The 11,890-nt window shown below is 56.0% G+C and overlaps 1 protein-coding gene across 1 annotated transcript in view; it reads left to right on the plus strand.

Annotated features, from left to right (window-relative positions):
• LOC309806871 (death-inducer obliterator 1-like) overlaps positions 1-8,106 on the plus strand; it is a 56,509-nt gene extending 48,403 nt beyond the window's left edge. Inside the window, 6 exon segments of the mRNA XM_082625885.1 lie at positions 4,626-5,764; positions 5,767-6,204; positions 6,206-6,678; positions 6,680-6,724; positions 6,936-7,024; positions 7,027-8,106. Of these exon segments, the coding sequence (XP_082482011.1) occupies positions 4,626-5,764; positions 5,767-6,204; positions 6,206-6,678; positions 6,680-6,724; positions 6,936-7,024; positions 7,027-7,853 (3,011 nt within the window). The 3' untranslated portion in view covers positions 7,854-8,106.
• The last annotated feature ends 3,784 nt before the right edge of the window (positions 8,107-11,890 follow it).

The following is an 11,890-nucleotide window of genomic DNA, read 5'->3' on the forward strand; positions in this document are numbered from 1 at the left end:
GCTAAGTGACCACACTTGATGACCAGCAGAGTGGACATCACTCCTCCACCTGCATTGCCAAGGCTGTCACTTCCTGAAGGGGATGCTCAAAAGCCTGCAGGTGTTCATCCACAATAGAGAACGAATGTTTCATTAAAATAAAGTAGTAGGAGGGGTTTTGGAAACGTGATTGTACGGGAAATTTTACCATAAACGTTTAAAGACTTTTTTTTTCAATCGAAGGGCTTCTAAATCTCAGCTTGTTTAATTTAGTATATATGTTTTTAATTCTAAGGGCTTTATTCACGGAAGGAAGAGCAGTCAGATGGGACGCTGGGCCTAGGCCAGGGTGCCCGGCCCTCCCGAGGGGGTGGGGGGCGCCTGTCGAGGGCCCTCGGGCATCTAAGGTGTGGACCACCCTGAGCAGAGGACAGGGACCTGCCTTCCGAGGCACTGCCGGGAGAGGGCCATTCTCTTAGGCTGGCTCCATCCGTGGTGTCTGCCTTCTGTCCTCACTCTTAACTGCTTCCTGAATAGCAGACCGTTTCCGTGACTTGCAGTATTGTCAGATAAAAGCACGTCTTCAGTTTCTGCGTGTCTTCCTGCGTAGCTGTGTACAGATGTTGTAATCAAAGGCAAAATGGTGCTGAATGGAAAGTGCTTCTCTCTCCTTTGAAATCAATGAATATTTCATGGAAACTGGCCATCGTTTGTCTGAATTTGAACCATTTGGTAGCTCTTGGTGCCCATCCAGGTGCACTGTGACGGAGGAGTGTCTCCACCTGGCTTTGCCTCAGCCGACGCCAGTGTGCTTCTGGCTGTGCAGGCGGCGGTGCTGCGCTGGGGGCACCTGGACACGGGCGGGCGGACGGACGGACGGATGGACGACGCTCTCCTCACTGGGACGCGGAGCCCTGGCTTTGCTCAGGTCTTAGGGACCCAAGAGTGGGAGCGGGCGAAGTCTGCATGGGAGCCGAGTGTGGCGGGCGGGCAGCTGCTTCTCCCTGTATTTGCTGGGTCTCTGCCCAAGTCCTCTTTGAGGATGGTTGCTGCTAACTCCAGCACAGTTTCTGTCCCCGCAGAGGTGGACGTTTTGTCTTGTCAGACTCAGACCATAAGAAGGTGTTCACTGTAAATACTGAATAGTGGAGCATGCCAGGTTGATTTAGGGGTAAAAGCCTCATTTGATAGTTGGGCAGCTTTCAGCTGGTTTCTTAATTAAAAGTAAACCTCGTCTCCCGCCGTGCCACGTCCAAGGTGCATGGGGGCTGCTTCCCCCGCGGCCCTGTTGCTGACACACCCGGACACAGATCCTGGTTTGGGTCTTGGCTCAGGAAATCCACACACACCTTTTCAGCTGTCCCTCGTCCCTGGGTTTGTCCACTTCTCTCTTTGTACGGGTGGTCTGGGGCTGACCCTTTCTTTCACCGTGAAGACTCGGGGACCTACATGCAGCTAGGAAGGCTCGTTTCATCCACACGGGACATTGTGGACACGTTTGCTCCCGCAATTTGGAGGGGGTCGGGCAGGGGTGCTGACGCCCCGGTGCTCAGTCTGACCAGTACCCCTTGTCTGGAAATGATAGTTCAGTGGCCTTCCACCTAGTTCTCATCTACTTGATGAGTCATAAGCCTCACCACTGCCCTCAAAGGGAGGTCGGTAAGTAAGCACCCCCCTTGTAACCATGGGACAGAGGCCCTGTGCGGAGCCGGGGGGGCGCCCCGGGCCCCCGGAGGGAGCCCTGTCTCTGCACGCAGGCAGCGTGCTCACTGCTGCTGCGCCGTCTCGGGGCGCCCTTTCCTCTCCAGGGGTCACACTCAACAGTGGGCGCGCCCACAGGGGCCCCAGGCAGAAAATGGGGCCTTCGGGGGAAAGCTGCCCCTGCCACCGCCCCAGTGGTAGTAGCCCTTTGACTGTGTCCAGCGTGCCGTTGCCAGGCGCCTGTCGTGAGGTTGCGGAGTGGGGTGGAGCCAGACGTGCCCTCACCTCCCTAAAGGTCACTGCCGAGACCCCGGTAGCACAGTGAATCATATTCTTCCACGAGTAAGTCATCTCCACGGTGCTAGTTACATTTCAGGTCTCCATGCAGCCATAACGTGCACAGGTGAAGTAGAGAAGGTTTGACTGCTTCAAAAACAGCCCAATTCAAATGTAAAATCCTGGGGAAGATTAGTGGGGAAATGCATAACTAACACTCCTCCAACTCTGGAGCTTTATTAGATCGCTTACGGGTGTGTGTAGATGAAGTAGTTGAGAGCTGAAAGCATTTAAAAATACTAGCTGCTTAGTTAGATGCTGGTCTCCAGGGAGTTTACTGTTTTCGAAACAAATGTAAATGTTAAGTAATTGAATCCTACCCTCACCTGTGATGCCTGTGACCGCAAAGGGTAGAGTCTAGAGAATTTTGCCAAGTCGGGGGTGTATCATTTTTGTTAGGAGGCATATAAAGCTGTTGCAAGTTGTAGGGCTGGCACACCTCCCGAGGACAGGACCCCATCTCCCTGGATTTAACGCAGTGCCTTAGCCTCCACACACAGCATCTTTGACCTGAAACGTGATTCATGCCGCAAGCCCTGGTGTTGGCACCTTAGAGGTTAAGCTCTTCACAGGTAGCATAGCCCATCTGCATTGAGGACAGTGAGGACAGTCGTGGGCCCTGGGCTGCTGAGAGGACGCCCCCGGCCAGGGCTCCCCAGCCCTCCCCGCCCCCGCCCGCGTGGCCGAGCACATTCCTCTGCTGCTCCTGCTCACGGGGCTGGCCAACGCTCCAGCTTGTGGCTCGGCTGGGGACCTGTTCTGCCAGCTCTGGGGCCGTGTCGGTGAGAGTCGGTCCAGAGAGGGCCACGAGAGCTAGTTGAGCTATTGACTATGCCCCAGACTGGATATTAGTGAGCTGTGAATTATTCAGTAAGTGGCTGTTACAGCGAGTGAGAGATTTACTATTTTAAGTTAAAATAATTCATTTTGATTAGAAAGCGAACTTGATAGAGTATCTTTCACATCTGAGCAGAACCATCTGGATGCCATGCTCAGTGCAGTGGGCCTGGCCTTCCTGTGTCCACGCCCTCCTTTGCCCAGCTCCTCCTTCCCCTGAGTCACCACTGTCATTAGAAGGGCAGGCAGAGGACATTCTGGAAGCCATTCCTCTTATCATGAGTGGGTGTCTTCATGGGCACCTCAGCCCTTGAATGTCAGCCTGTGAAACGAGGCGCTGAGCACAGTGGGGAGGGGGGCCAGCAGTACCTCGCCGATCCATGCGGATGCTGGGCCAGCCCAGCTCACTCTGGCATGCCAGGTCTTCCTCCTCCTCGGGGGCGGGATGGGACATCCGCCACCCTCGTGCTCGGCATGTCACCCCATCTCTGTTGGAATTTAGGAAGGGTGACAGGCGCTCAGAACTACACAATGGGTGTCTAGGGACAACTCTTTGATCTGTGATCAACTTCAAATCACAGAAAGAATAGGAAAAACAGTGCTGATTTTCTTTTTTAGTGAGTCAACCAAAAATATATAGCATGAATGTCTTTTACACAATAGTGATTTATGTGTAAATTGAGTTTATACAATTTGATTAATTCAAAATATGCTGTTGAAACAAAATTTTGGTGCCGTGTTTATCGTTTCTCCCTAACTTACTGATCTGTGACGTGGGCTTCTCTGTTCCCCTGTTGGTATTCCAGGTTTGTTATTACTGTGAGGGTGGCGGAGCCGTACAGAAACAGTAGCATTCCTGGTCCAGTGCACCACAATCCAGAATGTGTGGACCAAGAATGTGTTAAGAAATCATGATGTTTTAAGAACTGTGCAATGTTCTGAAATTCCCAGCGTGTTGTGCGCGAGATCTGACCTCTGTTGCCCCTGTCCTGAACACCTTTGGGCTTTAAGCCGCACGTCCTGTGTTGACAGAGACCTGAGCGTTCGGTAGCTTTTGAGAAGTTACTGGTCATTGAATGTCTTTCTAAACCTGCAAGAACATTTGTTTTAGGCATTTTGGTCAGCATCACTTTTCCCATCAATTGTCATTTTGACACCAGTGACTCATGAATTTATCGAAGGGCGTGTGCTATATCGATCCGTATAATTTTGTTGATCATTATAATTGAGTTGTAGAATTGGTCCTTAATTGAACCTTTAATTTTAGTATGAATAGCTTAATTTACATATTGCAGCTCATAAGTTAAAGTCGAAAGGGGGTGCTGCCTTCCTGATTTGTAGCAAGAGGCAAATGAAGGAACACAGCTAAGAGTTTGTTTAGAAAACATCCTGGTACATACAGGCTTCCTTCCCAGTAGGTGAACGTCCTGGAGTGTGTGCGTGCTGGCCTTCCCCACCTCCCCCAGCGCGCCTCTACCCTAGCGTTGTGTATAATTGAAAATCTGTAATAATTTTAGCACTGGGCAAACGCACGTGTGCATTGGGCCCTTGGTTTTGTGGTTTGTGGGCCCGTCAGGCTGGGCAGGTGCGCGGCGCAGTCTGCATCTTTTGCAGCCGGTCTTCGAACACTTGGTTCTATTTTGCCACAGAATTTCCCCCTCCTCCTCCCTCTGGAAACCATCCCCCCGCTGCCCTTCACACCCAGAGTTGACCCCTGAAGGACAAAAGCTACAATTCGATTCTAAAATTTGCGCAACTGTTTTGCTTTTTAGGTCTTGAGTCACCGCGTCCAAACATAATACTGGGGTTAGTAATCTGCCAAAAAATACAGCGGCCTTCAAATGCTGGCGAATCAGACAAGACAGAGGAGAAGCGGCCCCGTATTCAGACACAAGAAGAAATGGATGCCGTCCACCCCAGAATGCCAGCAGCCCTGCTCCCTGAGAAGAAGCCCCGCAAGTACCCGCTGCGCCCAGGGGACGCGGCTGTCAGCAGCACACCCCCGGGGTCTCCCCCACCCCCATCCCCTCCTCCAGAAGCACCAGGTGCGCCGGCCTCATCTTCCGGGTTACGGATACTGTCGTCGCTCAAACCAGGAGCCACGAACACTGTCACAGCATCACCCGCGTCAGTGACGGTTGCGGTGGCCGCTCCCTCTGTCACTACTTCTTCTTCAAAAACAGCTTCACCCCTAGAATATATCCTGCAGACTCTCTTTGGGAAGAAGAAGGCGTTTGACACCCCCACCAAAGAGCCTGCCGAGTCGGCCCCAGCCCCCCACCAAGACTCGAGAGCCAAAGCCGGCGGCGGGGTGCCGTCGGCGCTTCTGCTGGACCCAATTGTCCAGCAGTTTGGTCAGCTCTCAAAAGACAGAGCTCTGGAGGAGGAGGAAGACGACAGGCCGTATGACCCCGAGGAAGAGTACGGTCCTGAGAGAGCCTTGGACACTCAGCTCGGAGACCGCGGGAGACGCCAGGACACGGACAAGGCCGCGGAGGCAGCTGAGCGGGAGGAGGTGGCCTATGACCCGGAGGACGAGACGATCCTAGAAGAAGCCAAAGTGACCGTCGACGACCTGCCCACCAGAATGTGTGTGGACGCGCACGGCGGGCCTGGCCTGCAGGCGCCCTCCCTGGCCGAGCGGCAGCAGATGATAGAGGAGCTCACCAAGCAGATCGAGGAGCAGCAGAAGCAGGTGGAGGAGCAGGAGGAGGCGCTCAGGCAGCAGAGGGCGGCCATCGGGGCCTCCATGGCCCACTTCTCCGTGTCGGACGCGCTCATGTCGCCGCCGCCGCCCAAGCCCGCGCTCCCCGCTGGCAGCCAGGCCCCGGGCCCGAGCGCCGAGGCGCGGCTGAGCCGGGACCCGCGGCAGGCCAGGCGGCTGGCCACGGAGGGCAACGAGAGTGAGGCCGCGCCCCGAGGCCCCCGCCGGCCGGAGTAGCGCCCGGAGGGGCCGCTGCTCCCCCGGGGCCACTTCCAGCCCAGGCGGAGCCAGAGTCAGCCCCTCCACCGTGGGCTCCGGGCGAAGAGGCCCCACTGCCGGCCAAGCAGGACGGCCCCCTGCGCGAGCCCACAGAAAGCCCGGGGCCTGAGGGCGCGGCCGGCGTGGAGGGCGCGGCCAGGCCTGCCCGGAAGGTGCTGCTGCCCACGCTGCAGGGCGCCTCCTTCCAGCCCCTCTTCCCTTGGCAGCACGACGGCCAGACCTTCCACCCTCCCGGAAGAAGGGATTCTTTCTCGGGTCCAGTGTACGCCTCTCAGGAAAAACCTCTGGGCTCTTGCCAGTACGAGGATCAGAGAAATGCGCAGTTTCCCGAAAAACGTGACTCCCTGGCAGCTGAAACCGCAGGAGACAAGAGAGCCACAGCCCAGGCCGGGTGAGGGGGCCGGCACGTTCCCCACCGCAGCAGAGAAAGGGGGGCCTGTGCCCCAGTTCCAAGGCCAGCGGGAGCCTTCACCGCGCGTTCTCGGGATGTCGGGCCTTCACGGCCCCAATTTCACAGGCCCACGGGGGCCAGTCCCTCCGTTCTCGGAAGAGAATTCTAATAACGATGGGCCGAGAGGGGGGCCTCCACCAGGCAGATTCGGGCCCCCAAACGGGCCCATCCCTTCTTTGTTCTCAGGGCCACACGGGCCACCTCCCTACAGGGATGGGAGGGGCCCATCCGTTTCCCACGTGGACGGGCCCAGGGGAGCAGGGCCGCCTCCATTTGGAGACCGCAAGGACCCCCACGGGGAGAAGAGGGAGTTCCCGGAGGCCCCGTACGGTGAGGCCTCGGGCCCCCCTGGCCAGAGCGAGGGGCCCGAGCAGGCCCCGTTCCTGGGAAGCGGGCACCACGCCTTTGCAGTTCGGGGGCCAGAGGAGGCCTCTGCTGTCCCAGTTTTTTTTTTTTTTTTTTTTTCCGTATGCGGGCCTCTCACTGTTGTGGCCTTTCCCGTTGCGGAGCACAGGCTCTGGACGCGCAGGCTCAGCGGCCATGGCTCACGGGCCCAGCCGCTCCGCGGCATATGGGATCCTCCCAGACCGGGGAACGAACCCGCATCCCCTGCATCGGCAGGCGGACTCTCAACCACTGCGCCACCAGGGAGGCCCTGCTGTCCCAGTTTAAAGGACCCCGAGGTGGCCCTCCTCCCCCTCAGTTCAGAGGTCAGAGAGGCCCCCCCGCGGGCCACTTTGTGGGCCGAGGGGGCCACACCCTGGGCAGTTTGAAGGCCCCCGGGGTCAAGCTCCTGGATCCGTGCCGGGACCCAGGGGGAGGCAGCCTCAGCGGTTCGAAGAGCAGAGGGTCCACTCGCCGCCCAGGTTCACCGGCCAGAGGGCACCGGCGCCCTTGCCCTTAGGGGGTCCCCGGGGGGCCACTCCCTTCCCCGAGAAGAGCGAATCGGTGCTTCCACACTTCCACTGCCAGGGCCCGGCCACCCCCGGAGCCAAGCCGGCGCCCCGGGCGCTGCTGGAGCTGCCCAGCCACCCGCCCGCGCCACCCACCGCGCCGGCCCCAGGCCCCGAGGCCGAATTCGGCGAGGTCAGGGGCCACGAGTACAGAGGCCCAGGCTGCAAGGGGCGGCCCCGGGACAAGGCCCCGGAGGAGCCCGAGGCCCCACCGCCCGACAGCCGCCTGGGCCAGGCCCTCGAGGACCGGCGGCGCGAGCGGGAGCGTGGGAAGCCATGGGAGGGGGAACGCGGCCGGACCTGGAGCCGCGAGCAGGACTGGGACCGAGGCCGAGAGTGGGACCAACCCCGCGACAAGGACACTGGCCGCGAGTGGGACCGCGGCCGCGAGCGCAACGCGGGCAGGGGCGAGCGGCGCGAGTGGCACTGGGCCCGAGGATGGAGCTGCCACCGCGACCGCAGACGTGACCGGGAGAGGTCCTGCAGCAGGGACCACGAAAGCGACAAGGTCCGCGAGCAGGAGCGCCGGAGGGACCGCAGTCGGAGCCCGGAGCGACCCCGGGACCCCAAGGCCGCGGCCCTGCGGGGCGCCGCCCCCGCCACCCAGACCTAGGGCCGCCCGTGAAGCCGCGCTCACGTGCTAAGTAGGTGGTCTTGGAAAGAGCTGGGAGCTGACGCACAGGACAGAACCTTCTGGACTTGAGAAATTACTGTAATTTTGTGTGTGATTATTTCTTAGCAAATTTCACACCTTTACAATTCTGACGCTTTTTAAGTAAAAACAAAAAACTAAGAACTCTTTAACATGTCCATTTGAATGTACTGAAATGGGAAAGTACCTACAAGAGCATATTGCTTTTCAGATTATAAAGTTATGTTTTCTCATAACTTGACTGTTGTAAATTTTAAGGGAGTTTAGTGGACCTCAGAGCCATACCTTTCCTGACATCTTCTCATCTGTGATACCTGTTTCCAGAAGCTAACTTCACAGGGTTCGGGGCAGGCGGCCGCGTGTTTCTGTGCATGGCTGTGTCGGCTCGTCTCTGGAATGTTGAGAAACACCAGACTTACAGGTGCATCTTTCTGTTGTCATGAAGAAATTTGAAATACAAATTTCAACCAGGAAACAAAAACACATTTCTTGGTTTTGCTCAGTGTTTAGGTATCGCCTTACATGTTCCCCCCAGCCCCAAACAGGATTAAAAGCAACATCTGAATAGAAATTGTGGAATTTTAAAGAACAATTTATTTTGAAAGGTGTAAATTTTACCAGCCTAAAGAAAGTGAGAAAAGAAAGCAATTAAGTGTACTTTAAAAGGCAGGGTGGGTGGAGGGAGTAGGTTTCTTTGATTTGGATAATGAGGAACAAACGTTTTTGTTTGTTGAACTTTACCATCTGAGCGGTTCGTTCTCTGTCCCGGGAAAGGTGCACGAGCTCTGCACTGTGGTACTTGTCAGGTGACAAATCTCGACGTTTGTCGTTGAAACGGAACAATATTTGTGTAAAGCCTGAGATGAAAATAGTGATACTAGCTTAAGAACTGCCAACTAGAAAGCTTTTCTCTGTGAGACACAGGATACCGCTTCTCGTCATGTGTATTTTCCAAGTACTTCTGAAGTGCGAAAGAGAGAAAAAACTTGCTCATTTATTTGACTGTACAAGAAACTTTGATAATTTTTTTATATTTTCATAAAGTTACTTTTGCAAACATAAAATTAGAGAATTCCATTTTTTCTTTGGAGTCTGTTCCATTGAACATCACTACAGATTTTTCAGTTTCTAGCACAAACGTTTAAGTTATGAGAACATCGAGAACTTAGCAATTTGGAGTGATTGGTGTTAGAGACCCTGTCATTAGGTTACGTTAAAGTGGCGACGAGTTCCGACATCTAACGACATGTGAAGGCTTTTTTAGGTGTAAAACAAAATTTTTCTAATTTAAATACAACAAATGTAAAAAATCAAGTGTGTTTGTTTAGGTTTACTTGATAGAAATTTCTGTAAATTGTATTTTATATTGCAAAGTATTATATCACTGTACATTAAAACCTGGAGCTTCATAGCTTTGTTACTTGAAGTAGAATAAGCACCTACAGAAGGTTTTCTGTCTCGTGTGGCATCGCGTTGGAAAGTCGGGTCTGGAGAGGGATGCCTCAGCTCCCGCTTCTTGGCAGTCGGCGTGGTGTGGGCATCGGTGCCCTTTGGCCTGAAGACGCCTGCCGGATGCACCCCGTTCCCGGGATGGTTCCAGCACAGGACCCCATGTCGAGCAGGAAGCCCGAGGCCACGAAGGGAAGGACGGAGAAGCGCACGGTCAGGGGATGACAGAGACGTGGTCCCGGGTGGGGGTGGGGCTGGCGGTCGACAAAGGTACCGACAGGGTAGGCAGGCACCCAAAAGTCCCGGCCGCTGACTCGGGCCTTAAAGGAGCACCAGGCTGGTCACGAGCGTGTGGTGAGGCAGAGCTGGTGGCCCAGGCGCCTTGGCGGGTGGAATAAGGGGCAGGGGCTGGACCAGCAGATGCGGTGCCTTCAGGTCAGGGAAGCGGCCGCCGCTGGGAGGAGAAGAGAAGAAAGGTGTGGGCCTTGCCCTTGAACTTCAGGGCCACCGGTGACTGGCCCCAACGTGGTGGCCCTTGTGCCAGCATTTAGCTTCTCAACAAGTTTGTGCACCCAATGCCCACCGTGAGCCCAGACAGCCAGAAAACATCCCTCGGGCAGGACAGGCTCTACCCCTGTGGGCTGGAGAGTCAGTAACTTACGGTCTGGTTTACTCGGCTGAGCGCACAAACCAGGGGCAAGTGTCGCAAAGCAGGGGTCCCGCGAGGGGACGCCGCCATCACTGCCATCTCAGAAAGGCGTCGGGCCAGGCGAGGCCTGGAGGGTGGCCGCTCATCTACGGAGAACCCACCGCGCTAGCCTGACCTTGGCGAAGACCGCCCTACGGCGAGGTCCTGCGAAAGAGGAAATCCCGAATCCTGCAGGATAGACGCCGAGCAGGGCTGGGCACGGTGCCCGGCTCCAAAACGCGTGAGTCCCTCCGGCCTGCGGGCTGATGTCCAAGCAGTTTTCCCAAAACGTCGGGGAAAATATACCCAAGTTTTAAAATCCTCCATCCCTGGAGTACAGCTGGGACATTTGCATCCTCCCCAACCCCTGCTTTATCTGCTGCAGAGAATATACTCCCGCGGCACCCGCAGCTCTGTCCTCACGCTGCCAGCTTCCCCTGCTCTCCTCCAGGACCAGCCCTGACGGCTCCAACCCGTGACCCCGTTTAGCCAAAGTCACTCACACGCAATCAGGTGCGCCGTGCAGAGCTTGGCTGTCCGGAAACCTGGCGTGAGGACTCCCTCCCGCTGGAGGCCTCGAGGGCCGCGGTGCCTGGCAGGGCCCCGTATCCCATCCAGCTCCGCAGAGGCAACGGTCGGGGAGGATGAAAGCAGCCTCCAAGGGAGGATCACACCCCAGGGGCCGGACCCTCCCCACCGGCGCACCAGCAGGGCCAGGGCCAGGGAGACAGCAGGGCGAGGGCACGGCGACGGGGACCAACTGGCTGTGCCCTTGAAGGGGCCTGAGCAAGGCTTGGGGAGGCCCCTCAGGGTGGGGGTGGGAGCTCCTGGCTTGGGATGGCTCTGACGCCTGCTTCCCATCAGACATTTAGGACAGGGGAGGCCCTCCAACACCACCCACGCTTTCCACCCAGCGGTCACCAAGGGCAGTCATCTGTATCTTTTCCCTTAATCTTTTTTCCCCTCTATTTTTCTTTTACAAAATTGGGATTCTATACATTCTTGTATCTTTTCTTCACTTCTTATAACCTGGGCAATTCCCAAAGTTATCAAGTATTCATCAAGAGCATCATTTAGGACTTCCTTCGTGTTTCAGTGGTTGAGAATCCCCCTGCCGGGCTTCCCCGGTGGCACAGTGGTTGAGAGTCCGCCTGCCGATGCAGGGGACATAGGTTCGTGCCCCGGTCTGGGATGATCCCACATGCCGTGGAGTGGCTGGGCCCGTGAGCTATGGCCGCTGAGCCTGCGCGTCCGGAGCCTGTGCTCCGCAGCGGGAGAGGCCACAACAGTGAGAGGCCCGCGTACCGCAAAAAAAAACAAAAAGAAAGAAAAAAGGAAAGAATCCACCTGCCAGTGTAGGGAATACGGTTTCGAGCCCTGGTCCAGGAAGATCCCATGTGCCGCAGAGCAACGAAGCCCGCGAGCCACAACTACTGAGGCTGCGCTCTAGAGCCCTAGAGCCCGTGCTCCGCAACAAGAGGAGCCACCGCAATGAGAAGCCCGCGCACCGCAACGAAGAGTAGCCCCCACTCTCCGCAACTAGAGAAAGCCCGTGCACAGCAACGAAGACCCAACGCGGCCAAAAATAAAAATATATAAATATATTTGTATATTAAAAAAGGCATCATTTACATTTTTCACATCGTTCAAAAGTTTCTAACTTCTACTTTCCAGAGAATGTGGGCTCCCTGGAGATTTGTGGGGTCCTGTGTGTTCCCAGAATGTGGGAAATGAAAGAGGTGTACGAAGAAAATCAAGATCTCCCAAATGCCGCCATCTGGAGACAACTGTTCTTAATGGTGTTTCTGGCCCACTTTTCCTGTACCCATGTTGCTGGTGTTCAGGTGAGGGGGTCACCAAG

Source organism: Mesoplodon mirus (assembly GCF_964341445.2).
Source record: "Mesoplodon mirus genome assembly, chromosome: 6".
In the NCBI taxonomy this organism is placed as follows: domain Eukaryota; kingdom Metazoa; phylum Chordata; class Mammalia; order Artiodactyla; family Ziphiidae; genus Mesoplodon; species Mesoplodon mirus.